This window comes from Poecilia formosa, unplaced genomic scaffold, assembly GCF_000485575.1.
Source record: "Poecilia formosa unplaced genomic scaffold, Poecilia_formosa-5.1.2 Scaffold61, whole genome shotgun sequence".
Classification (NCBI taxonomy): Eukaryota; Metazoa; Chordata; class Actinopteri; order Cyprinodontiformes; family Poeciliidae; genus Poecilia; species Poecilia formosa.
This window is the reverse complement of record NW_006800000.1, coordinates 1,393,626-1,411,437: the sequence shown is the minus strand read 5'-3', so window position 1 is coordinate 1,411,437 and position 17,812 is coordinate 1,393,626. Positions and strand designations below refer to the sequence as shown.

Below are 17,812 nucleotides of genomic sequence, written 5' to 3'. Positions count from 1 at the left end.
ATATATATATATATATATATGTACACCCCACATGTCTTCACATGGTCACCATGAGTCATGTCTTCCCCCCTACTTGGGATGCTTCCTCCCTCACAGACGTCAAATCATACAACGCACTGCATTAGGCAACTTTGTCATATGACTCAGTGCTATGTCATCTTGATGCCATTTCAACTTGAGTCAACCGCCTGGCAACAGAGAGGTCGGTGGTTTGATGGACCTGCCACTCTGTTATTGCTAGCAACATCATCTTTTACCCTCTGACTCCAAGAAAGCAGTCCATTTTTGGCTGTCTCAAGCTCTACTCAGAAGCCTTAAAATCAGTAGAGCACTGTACACCTCAGGACAGTCAAGTGACTAAAATGTGACCTAACAAAGACCAATACTGAGAGTAGGCATCAGATACTTAATTTTTATATCAGCTGGTGATGCAGGAATTTCACCAGCTACTTTGACGGTTTATGATCAAACTTAAAGTGTCTATGAACTGCGATTATTAACTCATGTTTATCTAGCTAATCAATAGACTTTACCAATAACTCTACCAAAGCTATCGTTCACCATGTGCTTTTTTTTCTACTCAACTCAAATTAAATGACATCACAATCTCAATCTTGTTACAATTTTCCAAAGTAGAAAAAAAAATGTCTTAGAGAAAAATGTCTAACAGTAGAGAATATAAGTCAAAAAACATACTGTATCTTCTTGACTATAAGTCGCTGCTTTTTTTTCTACTAGACTTTTACTTGATGAAAAGTACAGCACGTGCTCAAGAGTGGAATTGCCTAAAGACTCAAAAGTGACACTGAGAGTGACAACGACAGAGAGACGGAGGAAGTGTGAGCCTGCTTAATTCCAATGCTGCAGACAAACACTTTAGTGGTTTTTAGTGTGCAAGAGGAGGATGTAGACAGCGATCAATGACTCTTCCTGCTAGGCCCAAGTATTTTCTTAAGCAGCCATGTTACAGGCATTGTTGAGAAAAAGCATTTAAGGTACAGTCATCAATACATATTTCATTAAAAGTAAAGAAAAAAATATATATTTCTGTGGAAATATCTCATGCTACAACATGGACACCTGCAGCTTACAGACAAGTGCGGCCCATCTATGCACACTTTTTTGTCTTTTCAAAGTTAGGGCCAGAAATTAAGATATTTGAAATGTTCACTTTTTTTTTTGTCAAACTTTGCGGAAATTATGACAAGCATTGTTGACATTATGTAAGGACTCGAATTACAAGCAAGGGTCCCAGAGAAATCTTGACCTGTCGATTTTTGAATAGCTAGTTCTTTGATTTGGAGGTAATTTACAGGTATTTCTGGACAATGTTTAAACCACATTGGATTTAATTATTTGCAAATATATATTATCTGTCCTCTAACACAAATGTAAAATGATGGAATTACAAAAACAAAATGTTTTGACTAAAATAACTTTTGTGACATTTTTACATAGCTGTTTGCAGGTGAAAGAAAGAAGTTGTAACAATTGATCTTAGTCACCAGTACCACTGTGTTGATTAGGTAAACACCAAATGATCAATAGCCATGCAACAAAAAAATCATTTAATGACATTTTATGAAGTGTCCTTATGTACAAATGACACTAAAGAATGTAATGGCACATAACAGTCAATTTTGTCAAAACTGCCACTAAATCACACACACACACACACACACACTCATTTGTGTGATTCAGGAAGCAGGTCATGTTTTTCCAGGTCCTGAGAGCAGGGACTTCCTTTGCCAAAGGGCCAAATTCCACATGGTCCATGACCATTAACCCACCCAGGGTGACTCAGACCCCCCACGTCCCCTTCGCTTCACAACAACCATGCACTCTGCATAGAGTGAAAGTCTTGACTTCACAACCATGTGCTAGGCCTGTGTCACTGCCACGAGACTTCTAGAAACATCAGAAGTGTACGCCGGCTCCGTTTCTGCCAGGGATATGTGAATTTTTATTTTAGATTCAAAAGATGTGCAAAGAAAGCGAAACTAACACGAGGGGTACATATGCTAAACTAAAAAAAAAATAACAATAATAATGAAATTGGTTGTTTAGCGTTACTTTCCCACTTAAATTCATCATAATAGTCACATTTTATAATATCATCAAGGAAAATGGGACAGGTCATGTTGATCTCGTTCACCCAGCAGGCGTACATCATTCGAGAATGAACTTTTAACTTGATGTCTGTGGCTGTCAACACTGAAAGGTTGAATCCTGAAAGGATTCCTGAGCTTTTATGTGAAATTTGAGTTGACAGAGAATTTCACCACAGAATTGCTTGATATGCGACATTTATAATGGATACAAAGTATGTGATTTTACACAAATGAGAATACGTTATCCTGGTGTTGTTACCACTGCAGCATGTTAGATCAAGGCAAATTTCTTGTGCGTAGCTTTACGTGACCCCCTAGTTCAGTTCAGTACAGCAAACAGAGAAATAAATCAGTGCCACAACCATTGCTTTTGACTTGGTATGCACTTAATGAGCTTTTTGAACACTCATTAGAATCCACACCCAACCCCCCCTAAACTCACACACTTTCATGAGCTTTTCACCCCCCTTCCGCAACTCTGAAGCGTGTGCCAGCCCACTATTGTCTGACAGTGTGGAGACATGCAGCTGCCTGCCGTCTAGTCTCCTGAAAACCAGAAAGAGAATCGGTGACACACTGGCACGAGAAACAGGGGTTAGTGGTGCAGAGGGGGGTGATGGAGACACACAAGGCAAAGGCAACAATTGTCATGCAATTTGTATGTGTGTGTGTGTGTGTGGACCAGTCATAAAGAAGTCCACTCCTAAGTGTCTGTTATGGAGACCTGGACAGTCAAAGTGAGTCAGGTTGTGTTTGGAGTGTGCTGGAATTCAACCAGAGGTAGAGGGAGGTGAAGAGTTTACGCTGCTCCTCTGTTTGGCATCTTTAAGTTCCAATCTGAGCTATAATTGATGACGTTATTGCAGTTCAGGTAGGCATGGGCAATGGTCGATTCAGACGACATTGATCGATTGTGATCTCTGGCTGAATTGTTGCTGCATCTCTGTAAATCAGTCAGGCTCGTCCGCTTTGGGGGATTCTGGGCTTCATGGCATAGCAGAGATGCCACCCATGGCTTTGACAGTTGTAGTTTTAGAAATGTGTTCCCTTAATAAGAGTGATGGTTGGGATTCCTCTAGTTTCCAAACCATGACCGTTCATGTTTTTTTTTTTTCCTCTCGTTTTTTTTTTTTTTTAAATACTTCCAAGGAGCTGAATTTGCCTTTAGTATGGAACGAAAAAGTGTAAAATAACCTTCATTCAGCCAGCTGGTTGGAAGTGCACAACAACGGGTGTGTGAGGAACAGACAGACCCTCCTCTATAAAGCCAGAGAAAACTCTGTGCTTATTCTAGAGGCTCGTTAAAAGAACTTTGAACTGCAGGAAAAGTGCGATGAAAGATTTCAGCAGATTTGACAATGCAGATTCTTGTAATTGATCAACACCTATTTTTAGGGGGCGAGGTAAGCTTTAGCTTGTCCATGCTTTACTATTTTTTGCTAACTGGAGGTGCCTGGAAACAAGTTAGTCAGTAGCTGATGAAAGTCTGGACCCTATAACAAAAGTTAATAGGCACTTTGTACTGCCTCTTTTACTCATTCAACCCAAATCGGTGTTGTTCCTGGTTGGCAGCATAGTTTGGGCCTCTCACTGGCCCAGATCCAGCAGACCACAAAGGAGGGAGGACAACTTTGCCCACGAATGGCATGAATAACAGCGAAGATACAGTGATCCATGTCCGGCCTCGGGTGATGAAGCTGGACAGGAACTGCTCATCTTCAGATCTACCACACGCCGTTCTGTTCTCGGTCCCAACGTGGCTTTCTGGTCCGTTTCTCAGCTCAATCTGTCCTACATAAAAATACATTCAGAACATTTTTGACCAAATCTGGCCAAACCCGCTGAATCAGAGCAAACCTGGGATATCAGCAGTGAAGTGAAGCTAGACCGCAGCCAAGCATGCCGACACTTGGAGTCAGCTGCAGCTGGACGAATTTACAGCAATTTCTTGGATATAAAAAAAATTACCAGAAAAAAAAAAACAGCGCCGGTGTAACACTGTTCTACTTAACTTGTAAAAAGAAGAAGAAGAAGAAGAAAAGAAGAAAAAAAAACATTTTAGAAACTTTTATGGGTCTCGCTTATTTTTAGGACCTTTAACAAATCCATACGTTTAGTTATCGGCTAGTTTGAACAGTTCAGGATGAGCTCAGAATCTGATTCTTTGTGTAAACTACATTTTTAAAAAAATGAAAAGAAATGGGACATCTACCGAGCCCTGCAGAGCCGTTTTCTTTCTGTTCTCACTGAAAGCCTGTATGAACTGCAAACTGGAAGTAGTGCTCTCGGAAATCATCGCGTTAAAATGACAGCCGTCTCCCCCTGTTTTAATCTTTCCCACTGGTCTTAAAATCTTCGCGATGACCCGTATCAGGCTTCGGTAAAGTATTGAGGAGAACAGACCCGGGATCTTTGCACTGGTTTCCCGTGCCTGGCCTCCGTCCCCGTTATTTCACCGTGTTTTTTTTTGTTTTTTTCCGGGTAAAAAAAAATAATAATAAAAAAAAAAATCAGAGCCAATGCTGTTATTGCTTAAGCCTTTGACGCCACTCACCTGAATAAACTGGATAGTCAAGGCTGATTTCCCGACGCCACCGCCTCCGACCACGACCAGACGGTACTTCTCCTGCACCGAGCCGTCCTTCCAGCCAGCCATCGAGGACACTTCGCGCCGCCGCCGCTGCTGCCGAAACACCAGTGAGCAGCAAACACCCACTTTCCCCCAGTAAGCTGAAGAAGACGAGGCCCTGCAGTGGAGGCACCAGAGCGCAGAAGAGGGGACAGGCCCGTGTGTGCGCTGGAATAACTCGTCAGTGTCGTCCGTCCACTGTTCGGGTGGTGGTCGGAGAAGGATGAAGGAGCTACGGCCGCCTGTCCATACGCCTGACCGCTTTCCAGGCTCGACAACACTGCGCTGCTCAAGATGTGGGTCGGATACTAGGAGTAATCAAACAGGCCAATACTACCGTCTACCGCTAGGGGCAATGGAGACTCCCCCAGGCACACTTTTACGCTCACTACAGCCCTCCCAATATCATGCACCCATCAATCACATTCATGTCCCCAAAGTCATGTTTTCTTGCTCATAATTTAAATCTAAAGCAGTATAATAACCCGAGTAGTCAACTTTTGAGCAGAGTTTGGAGTGAGACAAGTGTCCGGGTGGGGTCGACGTTTTAAAAAGCGAGGATGAACAAATTTAAGCCAGAATAGTTTTAACTCTGGGTCCCAATGGAGAAAAATGCCTAACAGTGCAGTCAACAGATAATCATTAATAAACAAACAAACAAACAAAAAAGAACCAAAACATTAAAGCTGAAAAAATAACTAAGGTTTTATAAGTTTCTCTAAATGTTATGTAATAAAAAGTATATTTCTCATACATCATTTACTGTTCATCCAAATAATTACAAACCACATCTCAGTTTATTCTAAGTATCTGTTATCACTGCATAACAAACGTTTCATTTCATTTTCAGCAACTTATATTAAACTCGAAAATTAGATTGAAATTCCTATGCAAGACTAACTTTACAGTGCGCAAAATCAGTTTGTATGTCATAAAAAAGAATCATGTTTTAAGTTATGACAAATCATGTGGCAGGTCCCAACTCACGTCTGCTGTAGCGCCACCCAGTGTCAAGAAGGGAGAAACTCTGCTGTACAGATGCTTAGTGGTAAGTTTAGAAATGTGTTTTTTTTTTTTTAAGCAAATTCATATGATTTATATAAGAATTTCCAATATCCGTAAAAGTTAACTTGCATCTTAGCTTAACTTCTGGGCCACAGAAGTGTTTTTGCAATAAAACGCAGTATTTCTTGTGAAGAATGTTAAATTATCTTTTAAAGTGTAAAATATTTCTGAAAAACAGAAGTTGTTTCAAACAGACCAAAGCACTTTGCTCTTCCATTTTGGTAGCGACACTCACCCTAAGATTGATATGCACACTAAATAAATAAAAATAGAGACTCCACTTTGAACACAGTTGCTGGAAAGCTGCAGAGCTGCCAGACGGCCCACTGTTTATTTTCACAGCTGAAATTCTGACCTCAAAGCAACCTTGCTGCCTTTATCTAACCCCCTGGAGGGACAGGTTCTCCAGATACTTTAACTGTATGAGCAGGGCTGTGACCCTGTGGCCAGTTCCCAGAAATGTACCTTTACTCATGAATTATAAACAGGAGGGCAATATGGAACATTGACACCTGCGCAAATGCCGTCTCCATCTCATTAACACAGCAATACCAAAACTTGCAAATTGCTGATTATATTCTAAGCAACTGCATCATATTCTACGTGAACCACATGTATGCCTTGGATTGGTGTTTTAGTCCCTGTCGGGGTACTGACAGGACAAATACCAACTGGTTTCACACTGTGCAAGATATCAAGAGAGGAATGTGAGGAATTCTAATTAGTACCTGGAGATATGAAGCTAGACACAGAGTTCTCTCTCTTAAAGGTCACAACCAGGGGCAACTGTGGGTAGAGTAGTTGTCTTGTGATCAGAAGGTTGTAGGTTTGATTCCAGCTTCCTCCTGCCACATGTTGCTGTGCCCCTGGGCAAGGCACTTAACCCCAAATTGCCTACCGATCGGTGTATAAATGTGAGCGTTTGTATGGGTGAATGTTTCTCCAGTGTAAAGCGCTTTGAGTGGTCAAAATGATTGGAAAAGCGCTATGTAAGTTCAGTCCATTTTATAACCACCTTTAGGCAACTGAAACCATTCTGTGGAATCTGTTATAAACATTTATTTAATTAGAGGCAGTTGTAACTTCAATATATGTTTATTGAAAATGAACAAGGACAGAAAAAAAGAAAACAGTTGTAGCGTTTAGAGAAATGTAAAAAAAAAAAAAATGGGGGAGAGGGGGACAAAAACAGCAAAGTATTAACAGTACTGACTTCTTAGGGTGATGCAAAGGTGGCAAAACAGATGTCAACAGAAAAGCAGACATATCAGATATTAGCTTTCTTTTGAGAGAGGTTGATCTTATCACCGAGGCTCAGTGCCATTCCCTGTGGAAAGAAAATATTTATTACAACACAGATAGAAAACAGGAACATGAAAAATAATGTAAAAATAGGTAAGACGTTCTCACATTCCTTATTTGTACCCACTCCTACATTGAATTATTACTTTAATATTGAGCTATAATACAAAGTATCCATATGGCTTGAATTCAGAGTCAGTAAATTCAGTCAAGCTTTTAGTTCCCAGATTAATACCAAGTCAGTGCACAGCAGCTGTGACCCACCTGACTTTTGGCCCTAATGCGTATGTGTCCGGTGACAGGTGCGTCGGGCCCCAGGTGAATGGGCTTCTCGATGCTGACGTTAGCCAGGGCATCTTCCCCAAAGATGGAGCGAGCATACAGGTTGGCGGCCATGAAGCCACAGAAACCAGAGAGTGCCTGATTTATTTCAGAAAACAAAAGAACAGAGAATGTGAAGAGAAACTCTTCAGCAACGACTCAATAATACTACCTAAAATGGATAGCTCAGGAATGACAAATACAAGAGATTACAAGCAAGCAAATACACAAACATCCCAAAAAGAGTTATGTTTTTTTTTTTTTTTTTTAAATCAAGCAGAGGACAAACAGCTTGTTGAGTTTTGTGTTAATAGTAACTCACCTTTTCAGGAGTCAAACACTTCATGTTAGTGGACTTAAGGATATGCTGAAGATATTCATTCAGATCAGTGATGTTGGTGTTTACCGTCACCTACAATCAAGACAGGTTTTGGAATTACTTGTTAAATGGAAACAGCATTTCTTTAAATAAGGGGGGGGGACACTTGAAATTTCAAGAAGCTGTTGATCTATCAGGCAAAGCTTACCTTGTTTTCCCATTCAAACTCTGCCCACATCTGTCTGAACTCTGCATCTGTGCAGGAGGCTGGCTGGATGTAATCCATGATGTCAATATGAATGTCGCTGAGGACAACACAGTTTCTGTCGCTAGCAGCTCCGGACACATCATAGACTGTGGAAAAAGAATCAAATTTAAAACCACACACCAGTAAAAACATAAATTAACTTCCTGACATTGCCTTCTTACCGATGTTGCCAAATATAATCCCATTCTCGGTAGAAGCTACCTTGACATTAGCCTTTATGTTTGCAAAATCATGAGGGGCCAGAGTTAGAGGGGAAGGTTTTTCAACCAACTTCAGATCCCCTGAGGAATAAAATAAAACGCTCAATTTAGAACAAGAACACAGAAAAAGGAAACAAAACCAGTTTCTGCAAATGAGAAGAGAGGTAATAAAACAAACCTAAAGTGGCCAACTCAAGAGTGCAGTTCTGAAGAGTGTCACTTGTTTGGTTGACCACCAGCACATCCAGCACAATGTCATACTGGTTAACATGGACATAGGCTTCAGCGTACACTGGGTCTGAGAAGCCAGTCAGCTGGGTCACCTAGTTTAGAAAAAAATGTATTTAATCATCATGTCTGATGCAATTACTGAAATATCCTTCCAATATTTTGAGCAGATTTTACAAACAGCACAACAAAATATCCAGGAGCAATTCATTATACATTTCATACCGTAACCTACAACTTGAAAAATACAACCATGTATCAATAGTTGTGCAACTTTTCCTAATGTCCAAAAATTACAGCGCCCTCTGTGGTTAATGAATAGACAGGAGAGCTTTTCAAACAACTCGATCTCTAGTGCCAAACTGTATGCTGCTCAGCAGGGCTTTGTGGCTTACCTTATTGAGTTTTGATGCAAGTGGGTCAGCAGCCTCCTTCCTCTGGGTGTTACCCATAGCAGCCAGCAAGCTCAGCTGAAACTGGTCCTCCTTAGAGGTCATCTCATTTTTGGCTGTGAGTTGCATGAAGGAGATCGGGTCGTCTGCTTGCACAGTCACGTTTCGTTTCTCGGATTCTTTCTGTGATCAGGATTAGAAATGCATTGGGGATCAGCCTTTATCTGCTTCACGATCATAGCTTTGAAATGTGTTGTGTACTACCAGAGCATAGTTCAAAAATATCTGGAGACACTTGCTCATTTTAGGTAACCGACAAAGTATGTGTTCAAACTTTAGAATGATGCAGAAGATACTTGGATGATACTAGGTGAAATACTGCTGTTATCACTTTCTATAACTCTCATCTGTGACTATAATTCTATATTGTAGTTAATAACATGATCTAAGAGCAACAATAGAGGTGTCAAAACAAACTGGCTACAAATATTGCTTTGGTTAAAAACAGAAGAAATTTCAGTGATCATCTTCCTGTCACATCTCTGAGAAATGAATAAAAATGATTTACAATTAAAACATGTACCAAAATGATTGTGACCAGAACTGTTAAAGGGCTCTAGTGGCATCTTTATTAATATAATAAAATAGGACACACAGTTGAAAAAATTGAATGTTCAACCAGATTTTGGCAGTCTTATCAAAATGTTGATCAAATTTGGATGTTAATACCCATCTTTTTTTCATTATTCTCATAAAACTATCGAGAAATAAATTATTTCAAAACAACAGATTATTCAGCTAAAATAAAGCACATCCTCGAAAAAGCAAAAATGTTCAACATAAATTTCCTTTTAAATCTAAAACTATATTCAAGCTCCTCTTCTAAATCTAGTTTTAGACATTTTTCTTTTCTAACACATGTTTTTATTATTGTAAATCTATAAAGTTCAGCACTTTGGTCTGTGCTTCCTTTTTTAAAAAGTGCATGACGAATCAAGTTGACTTCAGATAAAAAAAGAAAAAGAAAAAAAAAAAAACAAGAACAGGAAAATGTGATTTCTTCCTGAGCCTATGATTCTGAGGCGGTTAAATACAGAGTTCAGCCCAGTGACTCAACCGCCATTACCTTCTGTGACAGCTTCTCCTCCTCCAGCCTGACGGTGAGCATATGCGACAGGGATCTGCGGCACTCCTTGTTGAAAATGTCATTCATAAGTGGTGAGCACTCTGACAGAACCTTCAGGCACAATGAGATGCGGTCCACATCATCATCTGTAATTGGCTTCTTGGGCAGAGAGGACTTGCCCAGGTGCAGCACTGTGACCATAATCAGCATGGCTTCAGCTACAAATGACTGAAGATTCACAGAGAGGGGGAGGGATTAGAGAAACAAGCAGATGGCTTTAAAACAAATGAAGGGTTGTATAAGTGACTTTATAGGTAGAATAACTTACATTTTGTTTCTTTTTGTCTTGAACGATTGAAACGTAACGCAGGGCCAATTTGGTGAGTGTTGTGGCCAAGGAAGCCGCCACGAAGAAGTCTCCATCCATTAGGAATCCTCGGAGTGGTGGTCTGGGAAAAAAAACAAAACAGACTGAGACATATGGGAAACTCGAGAAAAATAATCAGTTCAAAATTGTGGACTTGTAATCCAACTCCAATGTGCAAATTTTACCTGTCCTCTTCTTTCTTCGAAGGCCTGGAGGAGCTCAGGGCACTCTGTGTCACGTAGGTCCCCATCTCCGTCACCAGCTTCTGAGCTGGACCTGCACTTACTTCGTCCTCTGGTTTCAACTCACCCGTCTCTTTTTTAATCTCATTCTCCACTATTGGGATCTGTTCAGCACACATGTAAGAGATTTAAGACCATTTTCATAAGACTAAAATTTACCATAGCCAATCAGTAAGAACTTAGAGACATCACTAAGCACACACACCTCTCCAAGAGACCTGCGTACTTCAGTCATCACATTCTGGATGTCCTCCTTAGTGCTGCAGTATTCTCCTAAAATCCAAAGTGCTCCCCTGTAAATCCTGGAATAAAGCAATTGTGACAAACATGTACAGTGAAGCTTAGATGTTAGATGTTGTGAACTAAGCTGGACTTAGTCTAACAAGTGTTAGCCTAACACTTATTAGACAACAAGTGTGTACCTAACAACTCAAAGTTAAAAACCCAAATGCATTGCACAAAAAGTGACCCATTTTAGGCAACTGTGCTTAACATACACATATAGCTGGAACATCACAAAAGAAAATGAAATCAGCATATCCACAAAGCTTTTCAACAGAGGAAAGAATAAAATGCTGTAAAATTTTCTGAGTGACTGCTGGACTTGATTAAAACACAGTGGACCAACACCAGCAGGTACATGACTTTCTAAACCATCAGTGGCTGTGGAAACGTCACAGCAGTCCTAAAGAAAGCAGCCTGGATTCTGTGCTTCTCCACTCTTGCACCATACTTGGACTTTGATGTTTAACTAAAATGCAAAATTCACTTTCTTCTGAAGAGTGCTTTGGACCACTGAGCAACAGTCCAGTTATTTTTTTTCCTCAACTTCACCTAGTTGGGACGCTTTAGACAGTCTCTGGCTCAGAGCCCACGACTTGTCAATCTCCCTTAAACTACTGAAAGGCCATGGATTCACACAATCATCTCACGGCTTCTGTTATCTCTATGGCATGTGGGCCTTTTGTCCACATCACACTTATTCCATTTTCAACTTTCCATTATCAAGCTTTGATAAAGCACTTTCAACACTCAGCCTTTTCTGAGTTAACACTACAAGTGGAGGGTATCAATGACACTCCACTTGAACAGTCTTCCTCAAGATTGTGCAAGTCATGCCAACATTTCTGTATACATTTTTTTCTATTGGTCCTTTAATATTCAAAGAGCTGATAAACTTGGGAATTTCATTAGCTGTAAGATATAATGATCAAAATTAACAAATAAAATGCTTGAAATATTCTGTAATGAATTTCTATACAAACAATATCTGACCCATCCTTATAACAATACGATTATTAAAAAAACATTTATTTCAGGTTCCAGATAGTAATAAATAAATAAAAATGTTTCTGAAAGCTTACTTGACTGTTTTAATGGCATGAAAAACCTCCAGCATCTTCTCGATGATCAAAGGTCTTAAGCTGTCAAACCTCTGGATGGCCTCCCTCACAAACTCCAGCACATCAGCAGCAGCTGCCTCATTAGTGTCACTCAGGAATTCCATCAGCTAGGATTGAAATCCCATCAAAAACACATATATATTCATTTGAGTCTCTGTTAAGCTAATTATACAAATGGAAAACAGCTTAGAGAAGATTTTCTCATGGTGCTAACATAAAAGACTCACCACAGGTATGACATTAGCTGCCATGTCAGGGAAGCGCACGCTGCATGAGTGGAGAGTGCGAACCAGCAGCTGTCTGTACTTATCGGTGTCTTCATGTTCTGTGACATTGTTTGTTTTAATCACCTCCTTCTTCAGAACAATCACCAACTAGAAAGCAGACAGAAGTCACAATATTTGCAAAGCAGCTTCTGTCAGAGAAAAGACACCAAAAAAATAAAAACACCTGAAAAACAATAACACTTAATTTAAAACCGACCTCCTCCACGTTACGAGAGGAGACGAGGTCCAGGGCCAGCTGCAAGGTCTTCTTTCTGACTTCCAGGTCGGGGGTGCTGAGGACGCGCAGGATGTCCATCACTAGGTCCTGGATAAATACATAAAAAAGTAAATAGTTAATTAAACTGATTACATCCCAACAGTCTCACATAACTAAGAATAAATTGAATGTTGAAAACATTTCAAAGTAAAAGATAAAGCAGCCATGAATCAACCTACTTGAAGTACGCGCTCATGAGTCGGATGGTCCTTCAGTTCGATCAGACGATCGAGAACAATCAGCTTGACGTTGTTGTCGCTCTCCTTGATGATCAAATCAATGTAGCACTGCGCAGCAGCCTAGGGTCCGGAAAATTATATGATAGTCAGAAAACATATCAGTCCAATTCAACAACGTATCTGGCGTACAATAACAATAGGGTAAAATATGCACCTTGATGGCTGTGGGAGCACTGGAGAGAGTAACAAGAGTCCCAGCAGCTTCATACTTAACAGCTGGACTGGAAGACTGCAGCAGATTGTAGATGCAACGGATAAAGCGGGCGCGCTCCGATGGATTAGCATGGCAAACCTAACACACAGAACAGCAATAACAAATTTTTAAAAAATCATTGTTTTTTTTTATTGCATGCTTGTTTAACTCAGACCCTGAATTATATAAATCGGCCTATTTCCTACCTTGTATATCAGCTCCACAATGACCAGCTGCAGGATGTCGCCGAAAGTATGAACCTGATCGATACATGTGCTGAGGTAATCCAGAGCTCGATCCTGCAGGAGCAGATGACTTTGCTTAGGTCTGCATAAACACCACGGCCTGCTACAAACAGACTATGTGCTGAAATGCAACAAACCTGATCTGCATGAATCAGCATCATGAAGGCATTTCTCTTACAGCTGGCATCTTTTTCATTGACAAGAAAATCATGGATCAACTCTGGAGCATCTGGGATGAGATGTTCAAAGTTCCTAAAAAATATAAAGTGGCTCATTACTCACAAAAAAAATTACAAACTGCATGATGTGGAGGTGTAAGAAGATGTTCCCCTGTTGGTACCTATAGATGGTATAGATGGCCAGGACAGCGTTTCGGCGGACGTAGCTGTGGCGGTGCTCCAGGCAGGCCCGGATAGCCGGCATCAGAGGCTCAAGCAGCTCAGATTCCTTCAGCTTGCACAGGAAACGGAGAGTGGAGCCACGGATGAACTCGTTGGGATGTTGCAGGTCCTGAAATTAAAAGAAACATTTGCAATAACTAAATGTGCAGAGAACAAAAGCAAACTGTTCTTAGAACATTGTATAAAAAAAAAAAAAAAAATTCAACTCAAATGTTAATTTTAACCAACAAAACAAATATATTTGCCAAAGCTACAACTGAGGCTTTGGCAAATATAAAGCCTCAGTTTATAGGCTTTATTTGCCTATATAGCAGTATACAAATACTGCTAATACTTTATTAGCAGTATTTGTATACTGCTAATTTGTTGTAGCAGTATACAAATTACTGCTACAACAAATTACAGTTGTAGCAGTAATTTGTATACTGCTACAACTGAGGCAGTATATTTAAAATTCTTGTTTTTTAATACAAATTTAAACAAGGAACAGTTTATGAATTCTATAAGTCACAAAACTGGCAAAACAATAAAATCTGGATATTATCTGACTGAACCTTTACATATTTTTTCTGTTTGTTTGAAGTATTGAGGTCACAGTTTGCTCACCTTCCTGTAGGCATCACAGACCAGGATCATCTCCTGCAGCAGCTTGCCATCTGGAGTTGTTTTGGGAACGATCTCCCAGAAAACCAGCAGCAGCTTTTTTATGGTGTGGTCTTGAAGTGGCAGCACGAAGCGAATAATGGTCATCAGAAGTCCTGGCAATTTCTCGCCATTCAGAATCATGATGATAACCTTTTTCAGGGCTTCAGTTTTTGCTTTGATCTCGCCCTTTTCTGAAGAAAAACGGTTTTCATATTAAACTCTATCAACTACTAAAATAGAAATAAATACATAGGCTTAAATGTCTGTATTTTTACTACAAGTAAAATAGGATCTATGAACTACAGCAAAAGTTAGGGAAGTGGGGGTCATATTAAAAAGACTTACCTAGATCTGTTTTTAAGCTGACTTCAGAAGGGGGCTCTGAGTCAGAGGCAACATTTATCAGAGTGTAACAAACATTTTCTGCAGCTGTCATTTTGCTGCTGGGTTTGTAGAGGTTCTTACAAGAATCCCAGTGAAAAAAGCTGCCTGGTAGATACCTATATGAACCAGAAAAAAAACATGAAAAGATCAGTAAAGGGCAGAGAAAATGCCAGTGCCAATGATCTAAATAGTGCAAAAGAAAACATCAACATTAACTGATCAAAGTCTGAACAAGGAAATAAAACAAATACAAAAGACAGAGTAAAGCACTGTGCAGTCTTACACAGCAGCAGCTTGGAAAAGTAAGGAATGGAAAAATCAATAATGTCGAGAACTATTAATTCAGTGGCAATGGAATTAACACAAAATAAATTTCCACAACCACATTCTTGGAATTATACATGGTTCCCATGAGAGATTGCATATTATACAGCTAACATTTCAAAGAATCATTTATAGTTAAATAGCAACCTTTTTCTAAATATGTTTATTCTCTTTAAGAGTTTGTGTTAAATTTTAAGAAATTGAGAAAACAAAATTCCAGTGAAAAGGGCTGTCAAACAAAAAAATAAATAAAATAAACAAACCAACAGCACAGCTCTACCAATATTCCCGGGTTGGGTGTAGAAATATATTTGCATTTACATCTAAACGTACGGAAAGGATTAGATCTAAATTTAACAATAAATATATATTTTTATTAAGTTTCCCTTTTTAAGCTTGGTAGTGTTACTTTGTTGTGCATCCATGTAAGGTCTGGTGCTGGTTATGCTTTTAGGTTGTTTAGGAGGCACTGAGTTGCTGCTAAGGCTAACTTAACTCTTATAATCAGTGATTTATTCACTATAGAGCAGAAAAATGTATTAGAAAAAATTTAATCTAATAACTTTTAAACAAGAACCAATATTAAATTGAACAGCATCTTTAAGAATCTGAATTTAATCAGGTTTGTAAAACCAAAACATTCGCAAGCCAACAAGTCATCTAAGGTTAAACTTGAATATCCTTCTAAAAAGAGCTACGGGGACAAATTCCCCAGTTTGTGTTTTAGTACTTAGAACAAGGAGGGTTCCCTTTATCTGAGATTGCTTATGTGATCCCAAACTTTTCCATCTGGCAGGTCAACATAACTTTGGCCCAGATGCTGTACCAAGCATCGCCCTGGAATCTACTATTAAATCTACTATTAACCTGTAAGCTGCTTAAAATAAAGCCCTCTGTTTAAAAAATGTAATCTAAAATACAAGTTTGAAGTGCATTACTTTTACTTAAGCTTTGGTGACTGTTGCTTCATATGATGCTTCTATGTTGAAAACTGATCAGTGAACTCTGGAGAACCACACAGATTCAAAATCATAAAATGCCTTCTGTGACATGCAGCTAAGAGTTTTTAAAGTGATGGGGGGAAAAAAACAAACAAAACAGAGCCAGTAACTGTGTTACCAGAGTTTTTATATGCGAGTTTTGAAGTATTGCATTAGAAGCAGTTGATGTAGACATTAAATTAATAAAAAAAAAAAACAACTTCCTCACTTTCATAAAAATAAAAAAGTAACGTTTTTACGCTTGCTTGAGGTGGTTTAGGTAATTCCAAAAAAAGTTGATGCACAAAAGGGAAGATGGTTGATTTGCTCCCAATCAGCAGATGGAAACATGCCTAATTCAGATATTCCTTTTTGTTTTCCTCTTTTAATACAGAAGTTTGCTTAAAATTTGCATGACAATGGGATGGAAACATAGTTGTGTGCATTACAGCTTATACCTTTAGTTTGCCTAACATAGGTCACTAAAATATGAAACATACTTTGCAAAAAGGTCTATCAAGTCTTGAAACTTTATTTTTAACGGTACAATTATAATATTTAACATAAACTTCTCCTTTAAGTAACTGCGGGATAACTGGACGTGGCACTGGTACCAGGACCACTGTAAGGTGACTCAGGTGCCACATAGACAAACTGTGTGTTCAGTTAATTAAATTTTCCATTGATTTAGGATGTTTCTATATATTACACCTCTAAGACTGATATTAAAACAGTACTAGGTGGAATATCTCAAGTAATCTCAGTGTATATACTATATGTACTAATGTGTTAATTGCTTTACTTTTTTTATATTTATCTGTACCAATATGTTTTGCTACTGTCTTACACATGTTCAATTTGCCGGGGGTTGTGCATTAAAGGTCGATAGCGCCACAAATTCTGGCACAATTTCATTAAATTATCTTTAATTTTTCATAAACAATAATCTTACCGTTGCTCTCATAACAATATAAGGCGGTGCAAAGCAGCTGAGCAGCTGCTAGCTAAAACAGCTAAAGTTGAACAAGTGCGATTTGCCGTCTTTGCGACAAATAGAGTTGTTTGCATCAAAACAAACAGCTGGGTGAGGGTAAATGCTAACAAACAACCTTAAATTATCTTGTTAGTTGGTTACACAGCTAACAGAGATTTGGTATTACACGAAATACACGAATTTGTAACCTCTGTTAGCTAACAGTAGCTTAGCTTTCGTCCAGGGTTGTAATGAAATGGAGGACGGTAGCATTAGCTTGCTGTCTTATATGTTAAGATATGCAAAACAAACAATATCACGCATGTTTATCAATTATAAGCTGTATAACAGCTATAACATATATCTAGTTCTTAAAGGTGGCTACCAATATCAAACTTTAGTTATTTACCTGTGTAAAAGCCCTATGAGCCCCCAGTGGTGAGCTGTCTATCGGCTCTCCGCTTCTTCCTTCTGACGTGGAAGACAGCTTCCTGAGCCACATCACTACTACCGTGCCCCGGAAGGCTCAAACGCTCAAGGAAGCGCTAACTAAAATATTAAAAAGCTGAATTTTAAAATCTATCAGAAAGTTATACTTTAATTTTAAGTTTTGCGTTCTTCTATTCTGTGAATGAATATTGCAACATCTAAAAGGGAAATAAATAGACATAACAAATTATGAGAAATTGTACTATTTTATTCAATAATTCTGTTGTTACAGAAGTCACAACAAAAGTAATCTTAACACACTTAAAGATCGAACTAGAACCAGTTAAAATTTTTGCTTAGTTCAGCCAAAATCAATTCATTTTATTCAAATACATAAAAGAATACAAAAGTAAGTAATAGAAATACAACACTTAGAACAAAAATAAAATTGTACAGAGATACAGAAGTCAAAATAAATGTTAA

The 17,812-nt window shown here is 38.9% G+C and overlaps 2 protein-coding genes across 2 annotated transcripts in view; both read right to left on the bottom strand.

The window, feature by feature from the left end:
- The window catches only part of LOC103139446 (RAS related 2), a 32,716-nt gene extending 27,632 nt beyond the window's left edge, over nucleotides 1-5,084 (bottom strand). Inside the window, exon 1 of the mRNA XM_007554069.2 lies at nucleotides 4,666-5,084. Within this exon, the coding sequence (XP_007554131.1) occupies nucleotides 4,666-4,767 (102 nt within the window). The 5' untranslated portion in view covers nucleotides 4,768-5,084. The remainder of the gene's footprint in view (nucleotides 1-4,665) is intronic.
- Nucleotides 5,085-6,980: 1,896 nt separating this feature from the next.
- On the bottom strand, nucleotides 6,981-17,412 carry copb1 (COPI coat complex subunit beta 1). The gene is made up of 22 exons (XM_007554068.2): nucleotides 17,310-17,412; nucleotides 14,585-14,739; nucleotides 14,201-14,430; nucleotides 13,534-13,703; nucleotides 13,331-13,445; nucleotides 13,155-13,247; nucleotides 12,910-13,047; nucleotides 12,696-12,815; nucleotides 12,457-12,564; nucleotides 12,201-12,347; nucleotides 11,935-12,080; nucleotides 10,776-10,872; nucleotides 10,514-10,674; nucleotides 10,290-10,410; nucleotides 9,962-10,189; nucleotides 8,839-9,018; nucleotides 8,394-8,538; nucleotides 8,177-8,296; nucleotides 7,956-8,101; nucleotides 7,751-7,840; nucleotides 7,372-7,527; nucleotides 6,981-7,132 (listed from the first exon to the last, which is right to left on the bottom strand). Exons 2-22 carry the CDS (start codon nucleotides 14,673-14,675, stop codon nucleotides 7,073-7,075), a joined length of 2,862 nt encoding a protein of 953 aa, XP_007554130.1. The 5' UTR covers nucleotides 14,676-14,739; nucleotides 17,310-17,412; the 3' UTR covers nucleotides 6,981-7,072.
- Nucleotides 17,413-17,812: the final 400 nt, after the last annotated feature.

Bases quoted from the DNA above. Each gene is read 5' to 3' on its own strand.
- copb1 (XM_007554068.2), bottom strand. From the start codon at position 14,675: ATGACAGCTGCAGAAAATGTTTGTTACACTCTGATAAATGTTGCCTCT. The intron at 13,446-13,533 runs GTACCAACAGGG...TATATTTTTTAG, and splicing joins GCCATCTATACCATCTATAG to GAACTTTGAACATCTCATCC. The intron at 13,048-13,154 runs GTAGGAAATAGG...TCTGTGTGTTAG, and splicing joins TTGTGGAGCTGATATACAAG to GTTTGCCATGCTAATCCATC.